This window comes from Amphiura filiformis, chromosome 6 (assembly GCF_039555335.1).
Source record: "Amphiura filiformis chromosome 6, Afil_fr2py, whole genome shotgun sequence".
Taxonomy (NCBI): domain Eukaryota; kingdom Metazoa; phylum Echinodermata; class Ophiuroidea; order Amphilepidida; family Amphiuridae; genus Amphiura; species Amphiura filiformis.
Genome location: NC_092633.1, coordinates 51196770 through 51221961, shown reverse-complemented (window position 1 = coordinate 51221961; position 25192 = coordinate 51196770). Strand labels below are relative to the sequence as shown.

At 37.6% G+C, this 25192-nt stretch overlaps 1 protein-coding gene across 6 annotated transcripts; it reads right to left on the bottom strand.

The window, feature by feature from the left end:
* Positions 1-1576: 1576 nt before the first annotated feature.
* On the bottom strand, positions 1577-23465 carry LOC140155562 (uncharacterized). Of its 6 annotated transcripts, none has more exons than XM_072178444.1 (7): positions 20088-20100; positions 18755-18795; positions 11565-11648; positions 11214-11292; positions 9802-9868; positions 8160-8532; positions 1577-7009 (listed from the first exon to the last, which is right to left on the bottom strand). In XM_072178444.1, coding segments are annotated over exons 3-7 (591 nt in total). In that variant the 5' UTR covers positions 11567-11648; positions 18755-18795; positions 20088-20100; the 3' UTR covers positions 1577-6939. The 6 variants fall into 6 exon arrangements, with proteins under 6 accessions (XP_072034545.1, XP_072034548.1, XP_072034546.1 ...); XM_072178446.1 differs by lacking the exon at positions 1577-7009 and adding an exon at positions 23225-23465 and having other exon boundaries at positions 8346-8532; positions 11559-11648; positions 20088-20099; XM_072178448.1 differs by lacking the exon at positions 1577-7009 and adding an exon at positions 23225-23465 and having other exon boundaries at positions 8346-8532; positions 20088-20099.
* Positions 23466-25192: the final 1727 nt, after the last annotated feature.

Sequence of the window (25192 nt, the reverse complement as noted above, 5' to 3'; positions counted from 1 at the left end):
CGCAGCAGTAATTTGACAGATTTTCCTTTCAATTTAGCAAATTTATAAAGGTTTTGAGTTTCTGTAGCTTACAAATTGCAAAATACAATGGGTTTTAATTTTGACCATTTATTGATCGGTCTGTAACTTTCCATTTATTGATCGGTCTGTAACTTTCCATTTATTGATCGGTCTGTAACTTTCCATTTATTGATCGGTCTGTAACTTTCCATTTATTGATCGGTCTGTAACTTTCCATTTATTGATCGGTCTGTAACTTTCCATTTATTGATCGGTCTAACTTTCCATTTAGTACCAGAAGTTTATGAGTCTCCACCTAATGAGTCTCCGTTCTAAATTCGGGTAAATCCGCCCAAATATCCAGTAATTAGCCATTTTCGAAGCATGGCGTACACAATAGGAGGGCAGTATTCAATATGGGTAAAACCTGCCAAATTCAAAAGACTTTACCCACTTTGTGCAGCGCCATCCTATTATGTCCACCATACCTCTATAAGGCTAAATTAGTATGGTGGACACAACAGGATAGCGCTGCACAAAGTGGGTAAAGTCTTTTGAATTGGGCAACTTGAGAATCCTTTACCGCGGCCTGGCAAGCCAAATGCCTCATGCATGCCTTGGCACTGAAAAGTTTTGGCAACACAAAACAATGGGGGCTATAAAACCAAATCCTGAAAAAGTTTCAGTGAGAATGTTTCATCAAACACCCCTACTACACCAAATATATGCACATTCGGCCAACCTTGATGTTCCTGCCACTGCCTGGTTTTCTCAAAGGAAACATGAACATTGTCACTGGGTATGAGAATGTACTATTCCCGGGTACGATTGCACGTTTCAAGATCAATATTCTCTGGCTGCACCTTTGTACAAAACTTTTGTTTATCAACCTCATGGCCAGGTGGTGAGCGCAATGCATTCTCTAAATTCAGTAAATTTCCTTTGTCAGCCGTTTAATTGAACGGGATTATTTTGAAATTTTAAAACGCTTAAAATATCACAAACAAGTAGGCCTATGTTAATAAATAATATTAATACTAGCTAAAACCATTGGGGTTCAAATTAATTAAATACAGTAAAATTTGATTATTACTGGGTCGTCGAAATACGCCGTGTTGGATAGGCTCCGTTCACTCAGTGTGTAAATTGAACGGCACTTACCAGTGATCACGGCAGTTGCGAAATTCAGACACGATTTACTTCTGTGTTCCAATTGTATGGAAAGTGCCATACGGCTAAGCAGTTTTGCCGTCTCTCTCCATCATGTCATCCACCACCTGCTCACGGCGGGGGTTCTACTTGTAACAAACTGACATGGGCAACTTTTGGAGTGCTGCAATGCTTCAAGCACAAAGAAATTCAGTTTGCCTTCACCCATTTGGAAACATGCAGTCTTTGCTGGTGGCACATACCTTCCCCCTCAGATTTTTTTACCCTATTATTCATATTTCTGGCCCCTAGGGTTAAAAAAACCCACATTTACATATTTTCAGCCGGAATCCCTGGCGCCCACATGTTCTCTATATTTATATGGACATACAACACACGGATGGAAATTAAAAGTCATGTACACAGATTTATACTTCAAAAACATTTATTACATTCAAGTAAATTAATCAAGATTTAATCAAAAGGCAAAAAATGGCACAGAATGTACAGAATGGGACTAGTATTTTATTGGTATGAATTGTATGTACGGAATTACACTAGTTAATGTATGACTATTAATGGTATTTTTTTCAGAATTAACGAGTTCATAAAATACGGCACTGTTCAGTTCACTGCTGTTACCATTTTCAAACAAGTTTCATGCTAATAAACATATTCTTCTTATTATTACTACTTCAGTCCTCAGTTTCCATGATCTGTTGAAATATTGATGTACCATTCCACTAAGTCTCAGTAAGTAAACTTACATACTAAATGATATACCATCAAGATAAGGACTCCCTTGTAATTACTGGGATTTTAGGAACTAAAAGTGCTCTCCCATAAAAATCCCATCAGCAGGTAAGGGCACAGACCCTTAATTCTTGTTTGGATTTGCAGAGGACGGAGCTCTCTATTTGTATGTGAAATTCACCCTAAGGCAAACGAGCCCATGTGCGCATCTTTTACAGTATACCAGTTTCTCTAAGGTTGCTCCTGAGGTTTGGATATTCGAGCACATAGCTATTCACAATTAAAACTTGCCGTACAAAATCTCTTTCGTTCACATGCATGTACTGCTAAAATAACGATTAACGTTTTATGATTTAAGTCAGGGGAACATTCATTTGATTTGTGTCCATCAGTTTCTGTGAACATAAATATACATGACTGGTCGTCAAACTGAACATACCATACTTGTCTGACAATGTAAAGCATACGTCACAAGCGTCTGAATTATAATAATACACACAGTTATTACAACTTATTACCAAGTCCTCCATATTGTTTACTAATGTAATAACTGATACCGTTTTACATAAACACACCACCTTTTGTATGACCATCTATGATGAAGTAAATATAAAGTGACATTATTACTAAACTGTTCACAGGTGTACCAAAAGGGGTGACATCTCTGCCACAGGGTTGAAAATGGTATAGATAACGAAAGATTAGTAGGTTACAAATCTGTGGCCCAATGCATGAACCTGATATCCCACAATTTTTGAGTTATAGTTGTGGACGTGTAGAGTAACACTATATCTACAGTTAGTCTTCTCTGAAGTACAAAGTACCGATGCAGACGCACACATTGTGCCGACTTTGAAGGCACACATACCTGCAGCAGAGACGCAGCACTACGCACTGTTAACGCGCGTGTTGTCACTTTGTACTTCAGAGTGGACAAACTGTATATTTTATCTTAGCATAGGCTCATCATGCATGGAGTGAAAACTTCAAATTGATTTTTCCCGTTTAGTGTCTGTGTGGGATATCAGGTTCATGCATGGGGCCACAGAAATGATTTTGGAGATTTGAATTGGATCTCAACCAATTTTATATCATTCAATTTTGAGTTTTAACCCATGCCAAAAAGTACACTACAGGGGGAGCTTAAACAGGATGTACATTAGAAATGTCCTCAGAAAAATTAGCAAAGGGTACTCACTTGGCTTCCAATGAGAAGCGTTGAGAATAAAAAATCAGATCCAAGGGATACTAATCAGGCCAAATACAATGCATACAATTCCCAAGATCAAATGGAAAATATTTCAAACTTCACTCCCAATATAGCCATGTTTAAAGTAAAATTCTATCTATCCATATTGGACTATTCCAGTTGAAATCCATACACCCCATATGGAAGACATGAGCTTAATCTCCCACTCAAATGGAGCCACCCATTCAGGTAAACCCATTTGAAATTCACACTCCCTGTGTGGAAGATTAAGGTCATGACTTCCATAGGGGGTGAATTGAACTAGAACAGCCCATTGCCTTCATCAGTAATCAGATTAACTTACTATCTACCCACCAGTTCCTTAACCCCCTGAGCAATACCTGCCGATGTAACATAGCCTCTGATTGGTCAATTACGTGATATCTTCACTTTAATCACCAATCAGAATGGAGCTTTGCAAATAATTCATCCCAATTTTTTTGTGTGGTGAAATTATTCTAACAATGTTGCGGATTGGTCCAATTGATAATGAAAACTTCTTTTTGACCAATCGGCATGTAGTTCTCATGGGGTTAAATCATATACCACGCTTACACTTACAGACAAAACACAATGGAGTTCACTTTGCGAGTACAGGGCTATTCCATTTAAAATATACACTACCCTCTGGAAGATATTTCCAAAATCTTCCACAGGGGAGTGTGGATTTCAACTGCAATAGCCCGATACATTGCCAAAAGCTGTAATATAATTAGTATTCCAGACATTGATTGAAATTGTGACTTTTGAGAAACAATTACTTACATCGGTGGGCAGGAAAAACCTCCTATGTGCTTGTGGCCTCTGAACATGTTTAAAGCAAAATTGCCAACGGGTTAAATAGGAGGTTTTTGCTTTAAATATGTTCAGGGGCCAAAGACACATAGAAGGTTTTTCCTGCCCAACGACAAACTGTACCTGTTAAAATTGGTGACTGAAAAGTATTACATTCCGGTCAAATTTGACTAATCTTTTGTCCAGTGTAAACGTCATAATACAAGTAAAAAAACAACTACGGTAATTCATTATTTAGGTGCCAACACAATACCATTTATTTAATCATTACAAAAATTACAATAACTAGTAAGTTGTCTATCTTCAATTCTCATTTAGGTCTTATTTACAATACATGTACATTGACATTACATGTCGTGTGTATTAGATGTATCGGTATTGTGACGGCACAAAATGATCAAAAAAAAATTATGACGCAAAACAAAATACAAAAGCACACAATAAAAACACAGACAAAATTTCTTAAAAAAGGTACTTAAGAAAATACCGCTGGGTAATTACTTTTTTTTCTATGTTCAAAATGTGAGATAATTTGGTGGTATATTACTTTATTCATAGCAACTTGACAGCACTGAAGACTAACCCATGAGCTGGCCAACTACGAGGACTGACTACATTTCTGATCCAAGCTACCTGATAAATCGAGCAATCATGTAACAATGTGTCCCCTTTGAATAAGGAGAGGGCACATCATATACCGTATTTCGTCCAATAGTCGCCCCCCCTCAAATAAACGCCCCCACCACCTTTTTCAACCAAGATGTTTCAAAAATGCCGATATTTCCATGCTATCTTGTGTAGTAAGCTTACCAAGTTGCGCACATGGTCGATAATAGTGTCAATAATTGGCAAAAATCTGGATCAGAAACCCGGAAGTGAGCCAGAAGTCAAGTGTTTCTAGTTCATAGTTCGTCATTTTAGCGTGTGTTTTTACTTTACCTAATGATTTTAACGGGAATTATCGTTCTAAAATTGACCTTGAATAAACGCCCCTCCCCCCTTGGGAAAATGTAACGCCCCCGGGGGCGTTTATTTGACGAAATACGGTAGGTCCGTCAGAGAGAGTTATTAATTTTCCTCATGGAGGGACTGCGGCTCACACTTCAGCTGACAAGGGGAAATATTACAACTGTTTAGCTAAGATGACTGTCAAAATATACTATGTTTTGCACTCCAAAAAATATCCCTCCCATTAACAATGTATGATTTTTTTTCTGAGACTACCACAGTGCTGTAAAATGACTTCCATCTTTTTTTCAGCAATGCCGACTACTACACTACAGACATTTATCACTCTCTGGAATGTGAACCTTCATTCATAACTAATAAGGAAAAAACAAACATTTTAAGAAACCTGTTCACACAGCTACAAGAAATTAGATTTGCCTCCTAGCAGCTATATTTTTTGTGCCGTGTTTCGAAGACACACCTTTTTTAAACACCAAATTTTGTACAACAGTAAAGAAAAATAGAAAATACAAGTTTTAGGGAAGAAATCATAACTCGACCGGCAGTTGACCGGCAGTTCCGTCCGGTTGCCATTGTTTAGAACAATAGCAACCGGATGGAAACGGCAGCCAACCGCCGGTCGAGTTTTGATGTCATCCTTTGGAGGAATAAAGGTGAACACTCCTTCAGTAACTAACATTTAAGGTGTGACTTTCCTATCGCTCATAGAAAGTACTAACCCTTTTGAAATTCATCTTCAGTTTACAGAGTATATTCTGAGTATACAATAATGACATTCAGATACATTTCTAGTTTATGTCTCGTACATGTACATGTATGACCAGCTATCTAAAGGGTACATAATTCTGCAGCTTGTTCAAGCAAATAACTTGGAAAAAATAAAAATGCAAAAATTCCTTTAAAAACCTGTGTACTACCGAGCGACCAGCGCATATTATTTTGAACATGGCACATGCTTGGTGTCACGAGCATACTACGCGAGGACTAGCACAGAAAGGAATCTTGCTTTTGTTTTTAGTTGAGTAATCAAAGTGTTGATAATTGTAACAACAAAACGTGTGTACTCAAGTCACATCAAGTAACATAATATTTACGAGTCTCTACAGCCCTTGACTAACCCCCGCATCGGAAATAAATCATAAATCACACCCACTACCAAGATTGTCATACACTATGAATTTCTTGATCTGAAGCAGATGCCCAAATTTTCTCTAAAAAAAAATCTATGAACATGACATCTTTTTAATTCTATGAACATATACAACATAGAACTGCTGATATTGTTTTCATACACACCTTGAAACAAATTACTTCAATAATACACAAATTACACCGAACAAAGCGTTGACCTGATTCGATACATAAATTGGCCAAGCTGATTACTAGTCTGTTGTTATGACTGTGGTACGATTGAATTAGCCAATCAGAACCCCACTTCTGTGTTTACACTCTAAAAGTGCAGTTCATGTGATTAAAAGTGAAGCTCAAGAAAAACAAAACAAAATTTGTTGGTATTAACATGCTTGCTGATAAGCCCAATCAATTTCAGTAAGGCAGGGTATATCCTATCATTGGATTGAACAACTTCCAAGCAACAACAAAAAGTGAAACAGAATATACAAGAAAAAGTAATTATCAACACCATTAGCAAAATCCAGAAGAGAAAAAAAATCAACAAACTACGTATTTCACCAAAGCATGACTAAATTTCTTTTACTTTGTAATTAATCGAAAAGATGGTAATTTCCTAACTAGAAAATAAACTTGACACGAAGGTTGGGATGCAGAATTAGAAAAAAATAGTTCTCTTTCTACCATTAATTATGCATCAGCACCATCAGGAGGGGGATCCCCCTCTGTATTTGTTTCTGGTTCCTGCCGCGGAGGTGAGCCTGATGAATTCTGCTGCATTGGTTCTGATAACGTAGCTTCCTTGTCATTCTCCTCCCCGCCATTTTGTTTGTCGGCACTCTTGCTTCGACTGCGGCTACGATCTCGGTCTCCGCTCCTACTTCTCCTTACTTCTACTCCGCCACGCCTGTCGCTCTTTTCGACTGCCGCTCGGCTGCGCGCTTCCTATCGTCACTTCTGCTTCTAAAATCAAAGCCAAAAGAAAACATACAAATTTGTGGTTAAAAGTGTGCTTCCTCCTTCGCAAGTTATAATAACTAGCCCAAACTTTCAAACACTTTAGCAATATGTGACCATCCAGCACAACTGAGCCCTGAAGTCGCCAATCATCATTTTTGAGATATTCAACCAAAATATTATGCTTGAAATTAGCTTTAAAATGATGTATATCATGTCTATAGTACTTGACATTTAAGTAGTGAAAAATCAATAAAGCAGTCAATAAATCCTTTGTTTCCTTTTGTTTATTGTTAAGTTCAATGGAGCATATCTCAATAGTGGCACTGGCGACATCCGGGCTCAGTTGTGGAGGATGATCACATATATATATTAATACAAGTATTTTGAATAATTCTTGGCCAAGTTGGAACACTCAGCACGGTAGTAGTGCCGTGATTATCACACAGGCGTATAACGCTGCACGGTGCAGTAGATTGCATGCCTACACTCCTTGGCACGCTACATGTAAGCAACAGGTACAATCGAACTTGGCCAAGAATTATTTATAACACCCTCTAGTTGGATCTCATTGTCTAGTAGTATACATACATGTAGGGCAAGCTTTTTTCCCAAAGTACTGGTTATGTACGGTTCTATCACCACCATTGTTAAGGTTAGCAACTATTTTAAACTGTTGCGATTTGGTAGTTCACAGCATCTTGCGATGGTAGTGAGCTTTGGCAACAATTGCATTGATGATTTCATAGCAAGTGTGTAGAAGGATTCAAATATCACAGATATACTTTTGTAAGTCCTGTGATTCTTGAGTTATGTTGCAAAGAGGACTGAAACAACAACACTTTTGTAAAATGTACATAACTCATTAACAACAATAAATCAAGCAAGTTTTCAAAGTATATGATTTGTAGAATGAACTTTTGCAAAGCATCAAAGTAAATTCGGGCTAAAAAGCCCCAAAACAGGCTGAAAATAAAAAGAAATTGCGTAAATTTGGACTACAAAAAAACCTGAATTCTGTAAAAATACAAAAAACTTACATCCCTGATTGAGTCTAAACAAAAACCCAGACTGACTGAACCTTCTAGAACAGTTTTCCCATTTTTTTGTCAGGGTTAAAAAGCTTTTTTTGGGTTTTTGCTATCAATAATTTTACCTAGTTCTTTTCCTGTCTGGTGATCTACTCCTGCGATCTTTGCTTCCGCTGCGACTTCGTTTTCTGTCTTTGCTTCCGCTGCGACTTCGTTTTCTGTCTTTGCTTCCACTGCGACTTCGTTTTCTGTCTCTGCTTCCACTGCGGCTTCCTTTTCTGTCTTTGCTGCCGCTATGCGCTTCGTTTCTGTCTTTGCTCCCGCTTTCATGCTCGTTTTCTGTCTTTGCTTCCACTGCGGGTGCTGCGTTTACGGTCATGATCGCGACTGCGACTCCTACTCCTCCTGTCTCGGCTTCTACTACGGGTACGGCTGCGGCGACTTCGGCTTCTGCTGCGCGAACGGCTTCGTCTGCGGTCCCTACTTCTGCTGCGTCTTCTGTGAATGAATGAGAATGAGGCCATGATTGCTTCATTAGTATCATATGAACTGTTTATAAGACTCTAGATACAAGTTATACATTTTCCCCACAACAGAAGATCCAGTCGTAACTAGGGATATCTGCCTCTTCCAAGTTTTACGGCAAAGCACCAGATCTTGTGCCAGCTCTGCTAAGCATCCACCTTGGGCTACCACAGAAGTTCATTTTGCCCAAGCATTTGGAATGTCCTATCAGCATATAAAGCTTCTAACCAGGATTAGCAGAGCATCAAACCGGGATTTGCAGAGCTTCAAACTAGGATTGAATGATTTGAACCAGGACTTGTTGAGGAGCTTCAAACCAGGATTTGAAAAGCCCCAACCAGGATTTGAAGAACTTCAAACCAGGATTTGAAAAGCTTCAAACCAGGATTTGAAAAGCTTCAAACCAGGATTTGAAAAGCCTCAATCCAGGATTTGAAAAGCCTCAAACCAGGATTTGCAGTGCCTCAAACCAGGATTTGCAGAGCCTCAAACCAGGATTGGCAGAGCTTCAAACCAGAATTTGAACAGCTTCAAACCAGGATTGGCAGAGCTTCAAACCAGGATTGGCAGAGCTTCAAACCAGGATTGGCAGTGCTTCAAACCAGGATTGGCAGAGCTTCAAACCAGGATTGGCAGTGCTTCAAACCAGGATTGGCAGAGCCTCAAACCAGAATTGGCAGAGCTTCAAACCAGGATTGGCAGAGCTTCAAACCAGGATTGGCAGAGCATCAAACCTGGATTTGAAGAGCCTCATACCAGGATTGGCAGAGCTACAAGTGGGAGGTTTTACAGCCTTCAGCATTTTGAGTTCTCCTGTTCCTTGATATCTATCCATGACCTCCGCATGTGATTTAATTAGATCATATAACCTCACCGCCAGTGTGCATATATCATCTAACAAGCAATTTGATTGGGACGCACATGTGACCCAATTAAATCTAGTCCACTCCGGTCAGAAATTTTGAAAATTGAGTTACTACATGTACCATTACTAACTTGCTCAGTATATACAATTACTGGTGTTGAATCCACAGGTCTCTTGACTACTTGGTGGCAAAGTATAAAAAGGTTCATAACCTTTTATATGACCACTTTTATTGTTTTTTCTCCTCACTTTTTGTCTATATCTCAGTTACTTTATTGCCGACTTTAGCCTCCCGATTGGACCAGATCTGGTCACATATGGTGTTATACGCGGAGGTTCATGGTTGTGAAAGAGCAAAAAACTATGAGCTATCTTACCTATATCTATCATATCCTCCTCCTCCTCGCCGTCCGTAACCACCTCCGTAACCACCTCCACCTCCACCTGAAAACATTTTAAAAAAACATCGATCAACATACCCGCAAGCAGTGCCAAGACTGAAGAGGACCTATGAAGCCAAGCTGGGGAAAGCTGTGTAGTAGTATTAAGGTAAGGGTCAAATTTTAATCACTGCTCGAGGAGTCTTGTCTGTGCAAGCATTTGAAGCCGCATGCAATTGAACGGAGTTTCATATTTACCAACACTGAAGTTTTCTTCCTTTTGTCAAACACCTAATGGCAAATTCCTAAAAAAATCCAATATTTTACTCTTGTGTGGGATTACTGATAGTGCATTTAATTAAAAACGAGAAAATTGATATGATTGCGCTGACAATCTCACATAAATTACATGTATGCTTGAAATTTGGTGCCATTTGAAAAGTGGCAAATTCAAACAGTGGTGTGATTTTCCATAGCCAAGGAGGGTCCAGTTACCCTGAAGAACATCAACTGGCAAGAACCAGATGTTGCAGCTTTTAAAATGGCACCAGGTGTCATTCAATCATCAATTTCACGGTCATTCCGATTTCATTTGACACACTATAGCTGACAACATTTTGCACACGCTCATATCAATTTTATCACACAATCAGAAATCAATATTTTGTTTCCCAGGAAAACAGCAGACAGCAGGCCAGACGGTAACATGACACTATGGACCACTATAGCCTTATCACAATGGTATAGTTCAATAAACTCTATTAAACAATCATAGTACAAAGTTTGACCTCAACTTGCAGAGTATGAGGTCATTCAATGAATGTGCAAATGTATTTAGGTTAAAGAACTGTGCCCCTGATAGATGAGCATGTTGTGGATCCTAGTGTGAGTAGGTTTATTTCACCTTGAATGCATGGATAGTCTTGCAAATATGGGCTAACTTTCCCCTGGGCCATCCAATATGCCATGCATCAGTAGGACTACAACTGGTATTTATGGGTCAATTTATACTCCCTTTTTCCACATCTGTTTTTCTAAGTGTGACTTTAAGTTATGAGCACTTTCTGTATGCGAGGTGTTTAACCCTAACGCCCTCGCTGCTTTTTGCTGAGGGGGAAGGAAAGGAGGAAGGAAGAAAGAAAGAGGAGAAATTTTTTTCTCAGGTGGTTTTGAAGCACCGACCCCTCGGGTGCCAGACACGTGCACCTGCCTACCTTGCCACGGTGGTGTAGCTTGCCCTGCCAAGCTTTCCGCGACAATATGACTGTTCACATGATGACCCAATCGCATCATGTGGGATACCTGCCCGCGTGCCTATGCTTTGTGAAATGAGGTTTTGTGTTGTTTAGTACGGTTAAGGTTAAATATCCAATTCCCCCCCCCCCTAGTTCAAATAAAATGTCACTTACGGCCTCCTCTACCATATGTATCACGGCAATCCCTAGCAAAGTGACCAAAGCGCCCACACTTGTAGCACTCATCTTCAGCCTACAGGAAACAAACACAAGAAATATGATGTTATAATGAGGATTTGACCAAATCGTCAGAGAGTTTCTGTAGTTTGAAACAAAATAATAAAATTCAAGCAAGATTTTAGGATGGTGATAATCGGATTACACGTAACACTTCGCTGGGGAATTCTGGTAAGCTCTTTCAATACATACAATGTAAGTACTGATTTCCAAAGAGGTGAAACAGTATTTCTAGTTAACATTAAACATTTTTTTTAACGGACAAAAATAGAAATTACATACACTTACATATCCACGCTTGGGGCCCCTAGCCCATTCGACTACGATGCTCTGTCCTGCTATCTCACGTCCATTTTCGTACTTGATTGCATCCTAAAAGGTCAAAGGTCAAAGATATTTGTTATAAATTGTAAACACAAACAATTTAAAAAAAATCCTTTTTCCCTAATAACGTATCAGCAGAAACCTACATTGTATTTATCATGCATTTCACAAGAAATATTTGTGCAGATCCACATTTAATTTGGTAAACGAATTGGAAATTTCACTGATGTTCATGGGCCAATCAAAGCATCAAAACAAAATATCTCTCACCACACCCTAACATGTAGTCGTCATATGCTGGCATTATAGCTACCAATAACCAAGCTTTAGCACAAAGTATGTTAAAATCGTAAAGCTGCAATGCACATATTTTTGACTTCCACATAAATTTGGCTCGTCTATCCGACTAATATTCTCATATATTCAAGTGAGCAACATAAATGAATGCAACTTTTCAAGTCTAGCGAACGGCAATTCCAGTTGAAATCCATACGCCCCTATGGAAGACACGCTGGTGGTGTTGATTTCAATTGAGTCGCCCATTCAGGTAACCCCATTTGACGGCACTAAGGTAAGATACCGACTACCAAGGTCATGTCTTCCATAGGGTGTGTGGATTTCATCTAGTATATCCCAATCCAGGGTCACTCCCCACTACACTGCATCACCGGTATATCTCCAACTATACCACAAAACCACCAAAAACTTCTCCGTTACAAGAAGTAGGAAACAACATAAATTCAATATTCTGCTCAAAAGATCTACCTGCGATTACACCCAGCAGAATCCATGTAAGGATTATAGGTCCTTTTCTGAGCATTAGTGACAGAAAAATTGAGATGAGAGTGTCTGCTACTAAAGTACTAGCCACAGACTAGCCCTATGCAACATTCAGGAATGTAAAACATGGATTTGATGTGTAGTCATAAAGGACAGTACTTTACGTACTTGGTGCAAAATATGTATATTGAGTCTTCTGATGTTATGTACATTTATATGGAATCTACATGGCACCTTTCTGTGGAACCTAACAATGGCAATGTCTACGACCAAAGACTCGATAACAATAGTTGATTGTACGGGGTTTCAAATCAATTTTTTAATAATAAACTATATAATTTCTGGTTCACCGTTTTTGAAAGAGAAAAATCAACCAATCATTTTTATTGTTATTGTAGAGGGAATTTATAGGCCAGAGTCTACATGATCTCAACAATATTTTTACTGAGTTAATTGCCATGATACTTGGGTAGAGTTCCAATTAGAATCATGACTATCAGTGTACCATATCCCTAATGTCTCGCGTCACGATCACCGCACACATCTCGCTTCCCAATAATTACGAGAAGCTTAACATTTCAGACTGATTTAACCGACTTGATCAGTTCACACATGGAGGGATTATGTTGGTTGATTTGGTTATGTATTGATGTGAAAGCAACATAGAAAAAAACCGAAAGCCACTAATAGATACGTATACAGGAAGGTTTCCTTTTTTGCTACAGCCTACATGTCGCATGTATTATCTTTACCAGTGGTGTTACTATGTTCACTAGTGCTACATTCACAGCGGGAAAAAGTGGGCAATACGGGAAGCTCATTGCCGGGAAATTTTTGGTTTTTGACCAAAAAAATAAAGAAATACATAAGGGAAATATGTCATACTGGAGGGAAATTTGGTAAAACTGGAGGGAAATTCTGGATTGCTTGCAGGGAAAAAAACATTTTTTCAGCCTGTGGCTACATTTCTGCTTGCACATAATTTACATGTTGCAGCACTCATTTTTCTATCCATTCAAAACACCTGTTGCGATAACGGTAATGCCGTTTATTGACGACTAAATTACCAAGCATGTATAATGTGTGTATGTCAAGCATGTATGGGGTGTGCATGTATGGGTGAATCAGAATTAACTACAGACTGATGAAGGGTTTTATGCCAATTACATTAACATAATACAAGGTGATCACAGAGTACATTGCGTTTGCTACTCTATTGATGCCTAATGATATTCTTTAATTACAGAGCTCTGTTGGACATTGTGTATTGGGAAAATTATATTATCTGCCTCCAAAGTACTGGCAAAATTATAGCAAATTGTGGCAGACTTTTAATCTGTTGAACTGAGAAATTGATTGAATTGAGGGCAAAATTCAAGTTTAAAAAATGAACCCGAACAACGCATCAAGAAACCAAAATTAAAAAAATGAAAAAAAAAAGAATTCTAAAATTAAAAAAAAAAAAGGATAATTTTGCTCCATAAATGTGAAAAATTGCACACACTGACACTCGCTTAAAAACAGGGCCCAACGATTTGCGTGGAAAGATTGGCAAATTGCGCAGAAATAGTTAATTTGGAGAAAAATGTCCAATTTTGTAGGGAGTTGCGCTGAAAATAGTTCATTGTGTGGGGAAATTGTGCCGAAACTGGTTCATTTCAAGGAGAATTGCACAGAAAATAGCAAATTGCGCAGAAATTAGACAAGTTCGCAGAGAATTGCACGGAAATCGGTTAATTTTGCGGGAGATTTGCGGAGATTTGACTGCATCACAGGTTTCAAGAACTGTGCTTATAATGCAAGATTTACATACGGTACCACAAAGATGTCATGTCGTTTATCATGAGCAATTATGGCAGAAAGCCATTAAATTTGGCATTAAAGTAATGGATTGCTCAGAAAAAGTCAAATTGCCTGGACCAAAAATTATTACGCAGAGGAATAGAAGGGCAAATTGCGCATAGTAAAAATCATTGGGCCCTGCTTTCAAACTAAATGAAGGGGGAAATTTTGTACACACTACTCAGAACAATCAATAATACATACGTACATCATGCACTCATACATTAATAAAAATGAAAAAACATGTATATGGGACGAACAAATCCTTGTGTTTCACATGTGTTTTGTAATCATTTTCCCCACCCCCACCAATATCTGAATTCTAAACTCCACCCTATTTCACTTGTAAATATTAAACTCTACAGGGGTGGGCACACAAGTATATACCATATACTAAGCTGCTCAACACAATGAACAGGGTGCAGTCAGCAAAACCACTTTCAAACCAGATTGGTCTGGTCTAAACACCAATGTTTGAACTTCATGGATGAGGGTCCATTCTAACTTTTAATAATTAAAAAAAAACATTGTATTTCTTTTAGTTTAAAAACCACAAATTTTGGTACGGTAAATCAAATAAGATTCGCCTTAGCTTTGATTCAACCGTTAATGAAAATGAAAACCCAGCACATTACAAAATGTATACATATGTACTTTATGTAGACAAAATTATGGTAAGCCCCGGGACAAACCTTTTTTTTTCTCAATCATACAAGCAGGAGGAACATTTAACAGCTAGTAAACTGGCTACAGACAGTATGCATCAAAATACAATGCAATTAACATATTACTGCTTCAACGCAAAGATCGTCTCATACAAAAACTCAATGTATAGCCATCGAAGCAGTACCTAGTACTTGATGCTTTCATCCATAGCATAGCCAGTTATCCGCTGATAAAGTCTGCGTTGTTTCAAAATCAAGTATTTTGTGGTTTTGTAGTGAATGCACCCTATTCAAATAAGGATTAATTGGCATGTATTCATCACCCACGTACTGAAACCCGTCTAGATCCTGTTATGATACAAACAGCCAGTCATAGTAGGCCTGCAAGTCAAGAAGCTTTGGCACGTTACACTCTCTAGTAGCGTATGACTTGATGAGAATGCTTGCTTGGTAGATCATAGGCTTATAGATTCGGTACAGAAGCGGAACGGAACGGAACAGAACAGAACTTGACAGTAGTGGCGGTCTATCTCGACACTTGGTCATGTCATAGACGATAAAGACTTGATAGGCAATGGCTTTTACGCTGCCGCCGGCCGGTCGCTGCCTGCCTGCGCATGGAAATGCTTTCATTAACCCCCCTGGTGGGGGTTAATTGGCCCTGGTTGCTAGGTAGTGATCATGGGTCAAGGGTGAAAGGTTAAAGGTCGTGACACAGCACAGAAGACGTGTGTTTTGGTAGGCTCTTTTAGGTAGGCTTTATGCATGGTTGCAATGGTCAAGGTAGATTCTTAAATTCACACTGGAAATAAAGAAATATTGGCAATTATTAAACCCTGCGAAAAAATAGTAAAAATTGTTTTTTTAAACCACATAAAACGAAGAAAATAATTATTTTTACTTAAATTTTTTTTTTTAAAAACACATTTTGTCATACAACAAAATATCGGAGAACATTTCAAAGCGAGCTCTATCAAAAACTGTAATGTTATCTAAAAACAAATGTCAAAACTTAAGTTTGTATGACACAGTAATCAATTCATGTTCGCCAAGTGCAACACCATACCTTCCTAAGCGAGTGTATCTGATGAACAATAAATTTCCTAAAACCAGGCATGCTCCTTTGCTGTGATTTCATTGCAATGTTCATTTGCAACATGAATCGGAAAGTTACCAAGAACAAACATTGTACATGTTGACGATACATGCATGTACCACACTATGACAGAAGAAAACAGTGCTCAAATTCCTTTCTTGGCTTTCTTTCTACACTGAGGTTAAAAATTATGCCCAGAATGAGTCATGTCATTTATAATTTTCCATTAGCATTCACAGATGAGCAGAGCTATAGATGTCGATGAGTTGACTTCTGATGTATGCACGCCGCATCATATTTTGTTCAGTTTTAAAACTCCCGCCACGGCACAATAAGGCAACTGAACAGTGTAGTGGTTGTATGCAGTTCGCTCAAGCATATCGATATACCAGTCCCTTGCCTTTGTGGCCCATGTTCCTCTGAGGATGAAGATGTGTTAAAAAAAACCCATCTCATTATTTTTCTGAGCTTCATGGTATCGTTTTAAACCAGAGTCGTGAAAAACAAGTTTTTTGTCACCTATCACAGCAAAAGGAAGCCATGGTACTAGGAAAGCATACAAAGAAACACAGCACTGTTTTAGGGCTAATCTTGATAAATAATTTATTGATCTTTGCACCAAAGGGAAAAACTTCGATTCATTAGAAGACTGGATCCTAACATTATCCAAGTGCAAGCAGTTTGGATTTCAAATTGAAGGTAGATTCATACTCCGATTCGGGCACACAAATTTTTTTCGCCACAATAGACTTCGGCCAGAATTTTAATCTCTCCCAATTTAACCGATTCACTCGCAGCTTCTTGTGACAATAGGATGAGACTGTCTTTGTTTAGCTTGTGGGTCTGCAACCCTGGATACCCCAAAAAAGCCTTTCAATTAAAAGGGCGACTAATTTTAGCTGGGGTCCATGACAAATTTCAGCAGATACAGAAACAAAAATATGGTGAGATGGGCAAATATCTGTTAATACATATTCCAATATGACTTTAATAATTTAAGCCACATTGATGGTTCTAGTACTCCCAACAACATTGGCAGCCTTCTTGATTAACTTCCAATATCACTCAGCAATGCTTTTCAAACCTGAAAATGACTAAAAGACTAAAATCACCATTAGACGTAGAAGCTGCAACACAAAATTAAACGGCAACACTAATCTTACAGAGATGATTTATCGCAAGACTTACGGAATGAATTAATTTTATAGCATCATAAGGCTTTTGAGAATACTATGCGGCACAAAAAATTGCTTCTGCGAATCTGAGTATGAATCCGGCTTAAAGTTTATAGAGCCCTTGTAATACTTTGATTAATTTCTTTCAACTTTCCTCAATATCATTATGGATTCTAAAAAGTGATTATATAGAGCAAATCAATGAAGTGGCACCTGATTTTGGGCAGAGACTGTAACAGCACTTCACAGAGCTTTACATGCTAACAAGTTGAAACAACATCATCCTTCTTGCTAAAAATGTATGTCAAGATCAGAGCTACTGCACAAAAGAAAACTAGCTACATTGTTTCGCAAATACACCATTGGGCTTATATTTCAGTACTTAATATCAGGGGATTCAGAATTCCAGTATCTAAGCCAACAAGGCTGCAACAACTTTGCATACGAGTGAATGACGTTTGTTTTGTTATCAAGTGAATCTGTGAAACTTTTATCAGGAGCTGCTAAAACTTCTTCAGGAAATATTATCACTTTGGACCATTATGGGCTCATCCCAATGCCATCGTTCAATAACCTCAATTAAACAATCATAGAGCAAAATTTGACCTCAAATTGTGGAGTACGAGTTTGTGTACTCTAAATTTTTTTTTTCAAGGGGGAGACTTGTTAGGGGATTAAAATACAAAATGTTATCAAAACAGGGGGTAATTTTCATAATTCCTTATTGTGACTGGGGGTGGGGAGGGAAGTGGGAGGGGGGATGTCCCCCTGGCACCACCACTGTATGACCTGAAGAAGTTGCAGATACCCGTGACAGAAGCTTGACAGTTTCTACTGAAAATGGTGAGCAAAATCGTCACCTCATTCACTCAACAAATGTGCTGTACAGTATACACTCTCTCTCTTAAATTGGTAATCAAAATCTAATTTTATTTCTCAAATCACTAAATATTTGGAGTGAAATCCAAAATTCTGTGTCAACGGTTCCCAATCTTGTTTCTGAACACTGACCTAATTTTCTTGTCGATAATACCTATGAGCTACGCTATAATATCAACTGTTAGAACTTCCCTAGCCTCATAGAACACTATTTGTGATACATGTAAAGCTGTATTATGTAATTAAGCGAAAGCAATGTTTAATAACCTGGGAAAGGGAATGGTCGACTGTTAGGGCTGAGAGAACGACATATGATCACTTCACTTTTCAATGTTCAGCATTATTTACTCAGTACAGGCCCTTAACAAAATAGGATGGGCATGCATACTGGCATGCAAAGAATAATAACAAAAATGATGTCACATGTCACCTGATCCATAATCAATAAAAAAATATATTGATAAATGTTGAGACAAATATAAGTTCCCCCGCCTATTCCTTTTTCTCCCATGTAAAAAGCTACGTGGTAACTGTTTATATTACATGCCAAGTTTCTGCATGAAATGATATTCTTTTGAAGTGTACAAAATGACCAAATTGGGGGTAATGTCCAATAGTTTGGGAGCCGTTGACATCAAAACCCTAATATTTCGCTGTTATTTGTTTTATCTTAGGTTATATAAAATTACAGACATAATGATCACAACAACTTCTTACCTCAGCATCTCTGTGATCTTCATAATCAATGAAGGCATAGGCTGCAAATAAAAGGAATCAAACACAAAATCGTATAAAGCTTGGTATTGCTCAAAGGCACTGAATCAGGTAAACTGCACATTTTAATTCAATGTACATGTACAGCAAAATTTAATTGATGGCAATTTACATGTTCACTGATATTTTTCAATTGCATTTAAATGAATTACAGTTTAAGTAAAACAAAGTTTATATGGTATTGATCCGACTTAAAACCACTGTAAAAAAAATTCTATCAGTTTCAGTTTTTATTTTACTATGCAGATCATACAGGAAAGCACAAACATAGTGGGTAAACCATACAGAGCAATGCTCGACAAAAATGGTCATTTAATAACTTCATATTAAATATATAGCATATAACAGTGCAAAGACAAAAACACACGACAAAAGACAAGACTCTGATGAGTGATGTGCAGACATTTCTAACCCAGCAAACACAAAATGTTTAAAAAACATGTTTAAATGTTATTGTTAACATGGTTAAGGGGTACTACACCTGCCAAATTTTGTGTTATTTTGGCATTTTTCTCAAAAATTATAAGCGCATTGGTGACAAGTAAGATATTTATATTATAGGGGCAAGGACTGCAACTACTGCACTGGGAATTTTATTTCAGCACAGACAACAGTTGTGGAGTTACAGTCAAAAATGAGGGAAAACCAATATTTGATCAATAAATCAATAACTACTTGCCTTGAGTTGCTGAATTTTCAGTGCAGTAGTTGTAGTCTTTGCCCCTATAATATACATCTTACCTGTCACCAATGTGCTATAATTTTAAGAAAAATGCAAAAATAGGCACAAAATTGGCCAGGGGTGTAATACCCCCTGAAGGGTATAAAACATTTTAATCACTAAACATTTTTGAAAACTGGATGCAAAATATTCTAACATAATGTTGAGTTGTTGACAAAATATTTGCAATAACATTTTATAATGTTGTTGCAGTGTTCTTTCATGAAACATTTTGAAATATTTTCATGATATAACCAGATATTTAAATGTTACATGTTTTACCATTTCCAAAACATAACCTTAACAAACACGTCATGTGACTGACCGGCTGATATAAAACACTACGCTGAATGAAGACACTGTGAATGTGATGGTGTCGCAAGCTACGTTGAGCTGCTAAACCAAGACCAAAGTAACACAACCAGTTTATATCATTTAAAAATCTTTTTTGTTTGTTTGCTGGGATTAGAAGTTGTCACGGAAGTTCGGAACATTTTAAAATTAAATATGCTTTAAAAATATGACCAACATGACCAAATTGTATTGTTTACTTACCCATTCCAGAACCTGCAACATTGAAAAGATGAAAAAAAATAAAAGAAACAAACATTACTCATCACTAGCAGCTTCATGATTTAACTTCTTTTTTTAAATATTATTTTTTGGCGTAGTTTTATTTTTAACATCATTCATGGGGGAGGGGGAGTAAGATCGAAGTGGGTATATAATCTACAGTTTTTAGGGTCGAAACTAAACAATTACATTGGGTCACATGGTCATGGATAAACAAAATGTCATGGAATTCTGAGAAAAATGAGACTCATGAGAGTGTGCACTGCACAGCGCTAGCGTAAACACAGAATTCCCGGAAGTGGGGTTATGATTGGCCAATTCAATCATCTGACAATGTCAAATCATAACAGACCGATAATCTGATTGGCCGATTACGTTGGTCGGCGCGCTTGAACACAAAGCTCCACTGCGTAAATAACAGGACGCCATCGCTCGTATCAATCTGAGCAAAGTACTGCTGTTATTTAACTCTGAAACCAAGTGTATAGACAAATTCTCCCTGAGCATGTTTGCGAGTTTTCAGTACCTGTACAGACATGTATAAATTAAAATTATATTTGAATTTTTATCAAATTTAAATAGCGGGACCGCAAATTAAATGATATTGGGTGTGAACATGCTAATGCATCCTGATTGATCATATTATGTTTCGAGGTTAATAACTGCGCATCGGTTATTTGGAGGGCATTTAAACATTTTACCTTTACCGTAGTGCGTCTATTCTCACTTATGTGAGCTTGCACTTTTAAGGTATGTCCAGCGAGGTCATGTCACACTTCCGGTGTGACATGTCCAGAACTCCCATACATTTTCGGAAGCGACAGAAAAATTGCAGAACAGCGTGCCAATTTAAGCTTCCTGTAATATCTATTGCACATAACATACGAAGTCACAAACTTACAAACTTCAATATATGAACTTCAAATACACCAGACCAGCTGTTAATCATTACCGATCCTTCAGAACGTTTTACTCTTGCAGCTGTTTGATGTAAAATGCGACTTCGCTATCTCCATTTTCCCTATCGAAGCGTCAGGTGTTGTTTACAATTTTACGGAAATGTGGGAAATCGCCAGGCCTTCTTCTGGAAATGCGCAAGGCATTCTGGGAAATTGTCAGAGCTGTGCACGTTGTGTAGCCTAAGTTCCTTGGCCCGATCTCGAAACAATAAACATGGCGGAATAAAATGACCGTGCGTAAGCAGTAAAGGGACTGGTGGATCAAACCTATACAACTCATCGGTCTGACAAGGTCAGGTCATTACGCATCATCAGAGTTGGTAAATACGTCATCTGCTTAATTAATTCATAGCTACGCTTGAACCACTGGAATACATGGATTACGCCATTGTTGTAGCTGAGAGAGCAAGCGTGAGGTCTGGACACTTTTCCAGGGGTGGAATTTCGCGGGAGTCTGAGAGTCGACTCTCGCAGAGACTCCCGTAAAATCTTATTGCGAGAGTCCATGTGGACTCTCGCTGGAAATGATCGGATCAGTGAACTTACGATCTAAGTTCAACACGCCTTAAAACTCAAAGCTTGCAAAATATAAAGGAAAAGTCGCCAAAGATGCAATGACATATATGGAAGTGAGAGTATGATGACACATATATTAAAAACTTAACTTTGTTAGTTTATTTGTTAGTTTGTTTGTTTGAATGCATTTTACGTAGGCCTACATATAATACCTTTTGGACTCCCGCAAGATTGTACAACGAGAATCCATTTACGGGAATCCATGGACTCTCGCAAAACTCTCTTGCGAGAATCCACTTGGACTCCTGTGGCACTTTACGAAATTCCACCCCTGCTTTTCGTGTTCTGGACACAAATTTGTCATAAATATATTGGCGATGTCCAGTATTTAAGGGCACTTTTTACATACAGGTACATTTGCTTGTGATAGGGTAGATTCGATAGCTGTACAAATTGTACAAAATATCAATTTCATACCGACCTCAAATTGTTTACAAAAATATGAATATTCCACACGTTGTGCTTGTATTCAGTTGTTCGACATTTACTTTTAAGAAAGGAAGGAACCGAGGATTATCCAGTCGGGATATTCCGAGGTCCAAAGCAAAATGTTTAGATTTTCACAATGCCCGACATATTACCGAACCAAAGTTATTTAACCTCATTCATAACCGTCACTTTGATCTTTTAACTTACAAAATAACACAAAATTGTCCTCAAAAGTTTGTAAAAATAAACAATTTTTACATTTTTCCCAAAATTGATCAGGCTAAAACAAGACGACCAATAACAAAAGTGTGTATCAGAATCTGTGCAATATGGTAGCGCGCAATTCAAATACGGCAGTCAGCGCGCACGCTTGGACGCACAATATGGCTCACGCGGAGGTAAATTGTGTGCGACATTGGAACAATTAATAATTGAGGTATTATTAATGACCTCCTCGATTTGCGTTCGCGTTTTCATCATGACACAAATAATAGAATATGATTGGATCGCACACATTGCGTTTATTTAGGTATGCTAGGTGAATTAAAATTTGCCATCAAACTGCATCATTTTACATATCAAATTAAAGCCCTTTTGAGTAAAGAAAGCCAAAACTGAAAACATTTTTGTCATAGCACTTTCCGTAACAAAGTTACATCTTGTCAAAGATTGATTTTCATCAAGAAGATTCTGCTAGCAAAATTCCCCAAAACGGCATTGAGGGGTGTTTCTAGATCTTAGTCTCATGGCGATAGCAGCTTTTTTTAATGGAACTGCTATCAAAATCCTCTAAAATTCCATGTGCGACTTGATTATCACCATAAAAATCATATATTTGGGTCAAGTGAAGTATAGAAAACATATTTATGTAGGTTTCCTTCACCGACCTATTCTCGAAAAAAATTCAAATTTCTATGTAAATATGCATTGTGTTTGGGCCCCGGTCTCGGCGAATTTTGCTGACTAGCAACTGTGTTTTCTAAGGTTTGCCTGGGATACCTAGTTTATTAATGAGGTTATGAATTTGAATCCAATATTTTTACACACATGGAATTCATAAAACATAATATGAGTAAACTTGAGCTTGTTTATGTTTTTCATTTTTAAATTTAAATGCACGTTGCGTTGCACTGATCGATCATGACGATAGCTTACCAAATTTTAAATCGCATCTCAGCATGCGTCCGTAATCACCAAATGCATCTTCAAGATCTCGTTGACGAGTAGCTTTGCTGAGTCGTCCAATAAATAACTGGGCACTGTCACCACCACGGGACATGGTGAAGTACAATTTTGATTAAAACAACCACCAAAATGTTATGTTTTCATCAGCATTTCCTCCACGCCCAAATTGATACTGGTTTTGGTACGCGGCGTGTTGTTGTACGTGCATGTGAAGCCAAAAATAACGCATCTGTGGAGAAATCAATAATTATTGTTTTCGCTTACAATTTTGAGCTATGTGACAAATTTGTCATAAAATATATCCTCTAAAAATATTATATAATATGTTACATTATGAAACATCATTTTATATTTCATGACTTTATTAAAACATCAAATAAAAATTATTTCTAACCAGCTATTTCTATGAATAATTACTTTAACTGTGCGTTAAATTTTAGACAGCTGCTGCTAACAAAATATAATCAATGATCATTTGTGATTCCTGGAAAAGAGTTTACTGTGCAGTGGAAGCAAAATAAATTTCTAATTTCAACGTTTGGAAATCAATAAAAATATTTTTGTATGGTGATTGCACTGATTGGTGAGTATGGTGACCCCTGTTTTTAAAACTCCTCATTCCAGAAAATTAAATACCGGTACAACACTAATTTGTTTTCTCAAATGAAATATAACCATCTTAATCCTTAGTTAGTTCTAACTGTCAGTGTAAAATCAAATTTTAATATTTGGCTAATTTTTAGAAATAGGGGGGAAAAGGCAAAAACCCCGGGGCAAAAACATGCATTTTTATATTTTTTAATGCTCAGAATCCAAAGATTTGACGACTAATTTCAGGTTATGTATTCTAATTTTTAGAAAACACAATTTCTCTAATAGCTTTTATAACCAATTATCAAAATTGACATAAAATTAATTAAATTTATAAGGAAACTCCACTTGTCCCCAAATGCCAATCTGAAAACCATTTTTTTTCTGTAAAAAAACCCAAAACGTTCTGAATCACTCCCTCGGCAGGTAAAATTTACAACTACAGATAATTATGAGCCCAATCCTAATTATATAAACCCTAATTCTAACCCTAGGCATATCCTCCTAAACTAACCCACCAATATGGAGTCACAAGACCACAGATAGTGTGTTTATTTTATTCAAAAGACTGATTTCAATACAATTTTAGCTTGTTTAAGGGGTAAGGTGTAGCCTATCGGTGATGGGGTGGGGGGGGGGGGTAATAATTTTTTTGGACAAAATGGGGGGGGGGGCAATTTTATTGACGCTGACTTTTTGTAAATTTGGGAACCCCTTCCAAGAAACAGCCCCTATAAATCATAATAAAACCTTTTTTTTTCTTCTGCTTCAGCATTAACATTTTATTTAAATTTTAATAGGTGAAATTTCACTTTGAAAGTATGATTCCCGAGTAGTAGAGAAATTCCATAGCTATTAAAAGTATTATTAGGCCTCATAAAATACGGTTCCGTAGGCCTACCATCCCTTTGGAAAAGCAGAGATCCCTGGGTATTAGGTTTTTGTTTGTTGTTGTTTTTGTTTTTGTTTTTTAGAAAATTGAAACTGATACAGCAGTTTTCAGCATCTCTGAGGAAATTTTAAAAATATGAGGATATTAGACTCCCCTTTATAATATGCTGAAAATGCAGTAGGCCTACTTTTATGTATTTAAAATAGGCCTAGCTCATAATAATAAGATAATGTCTAAATATCATCAAAATTGTATGACCCCTCCCCTATTTTTCTTTCCAGAAATTTATGACCCCATTTGGGAACCCCCCCCTTCCGAAGAAAATGCCAGCCCCCTTAGACTTTTAGTCAGCAATCAGCATGAATCACTTTGAGTGTTTTGTGAATTTGTGGCACTCATAATTTAAAAATCGTTTTCGTCAAAGATGCTGAAAATTGCCGTGAAAACTGATGTAT

Coding starts and splice junctions, on each gene's coding strand:
- LOC140155562 (XM_072178444.1), bottom strand. Junction 9,869..11,213: donor TACATATGGTAGAGGAGGCC/GTAAGTGACATT, acceptor AAATGTTTTCAG/GTGGAGGTGGAGGTGGTTAC. Junction 7,010..8,159: donor CCAGACAGGAAAAGAACTAG/GTAAAATTATTG, acceptor CTTTGATTTTAG/AAGCAGAAGTGACGATAGGA.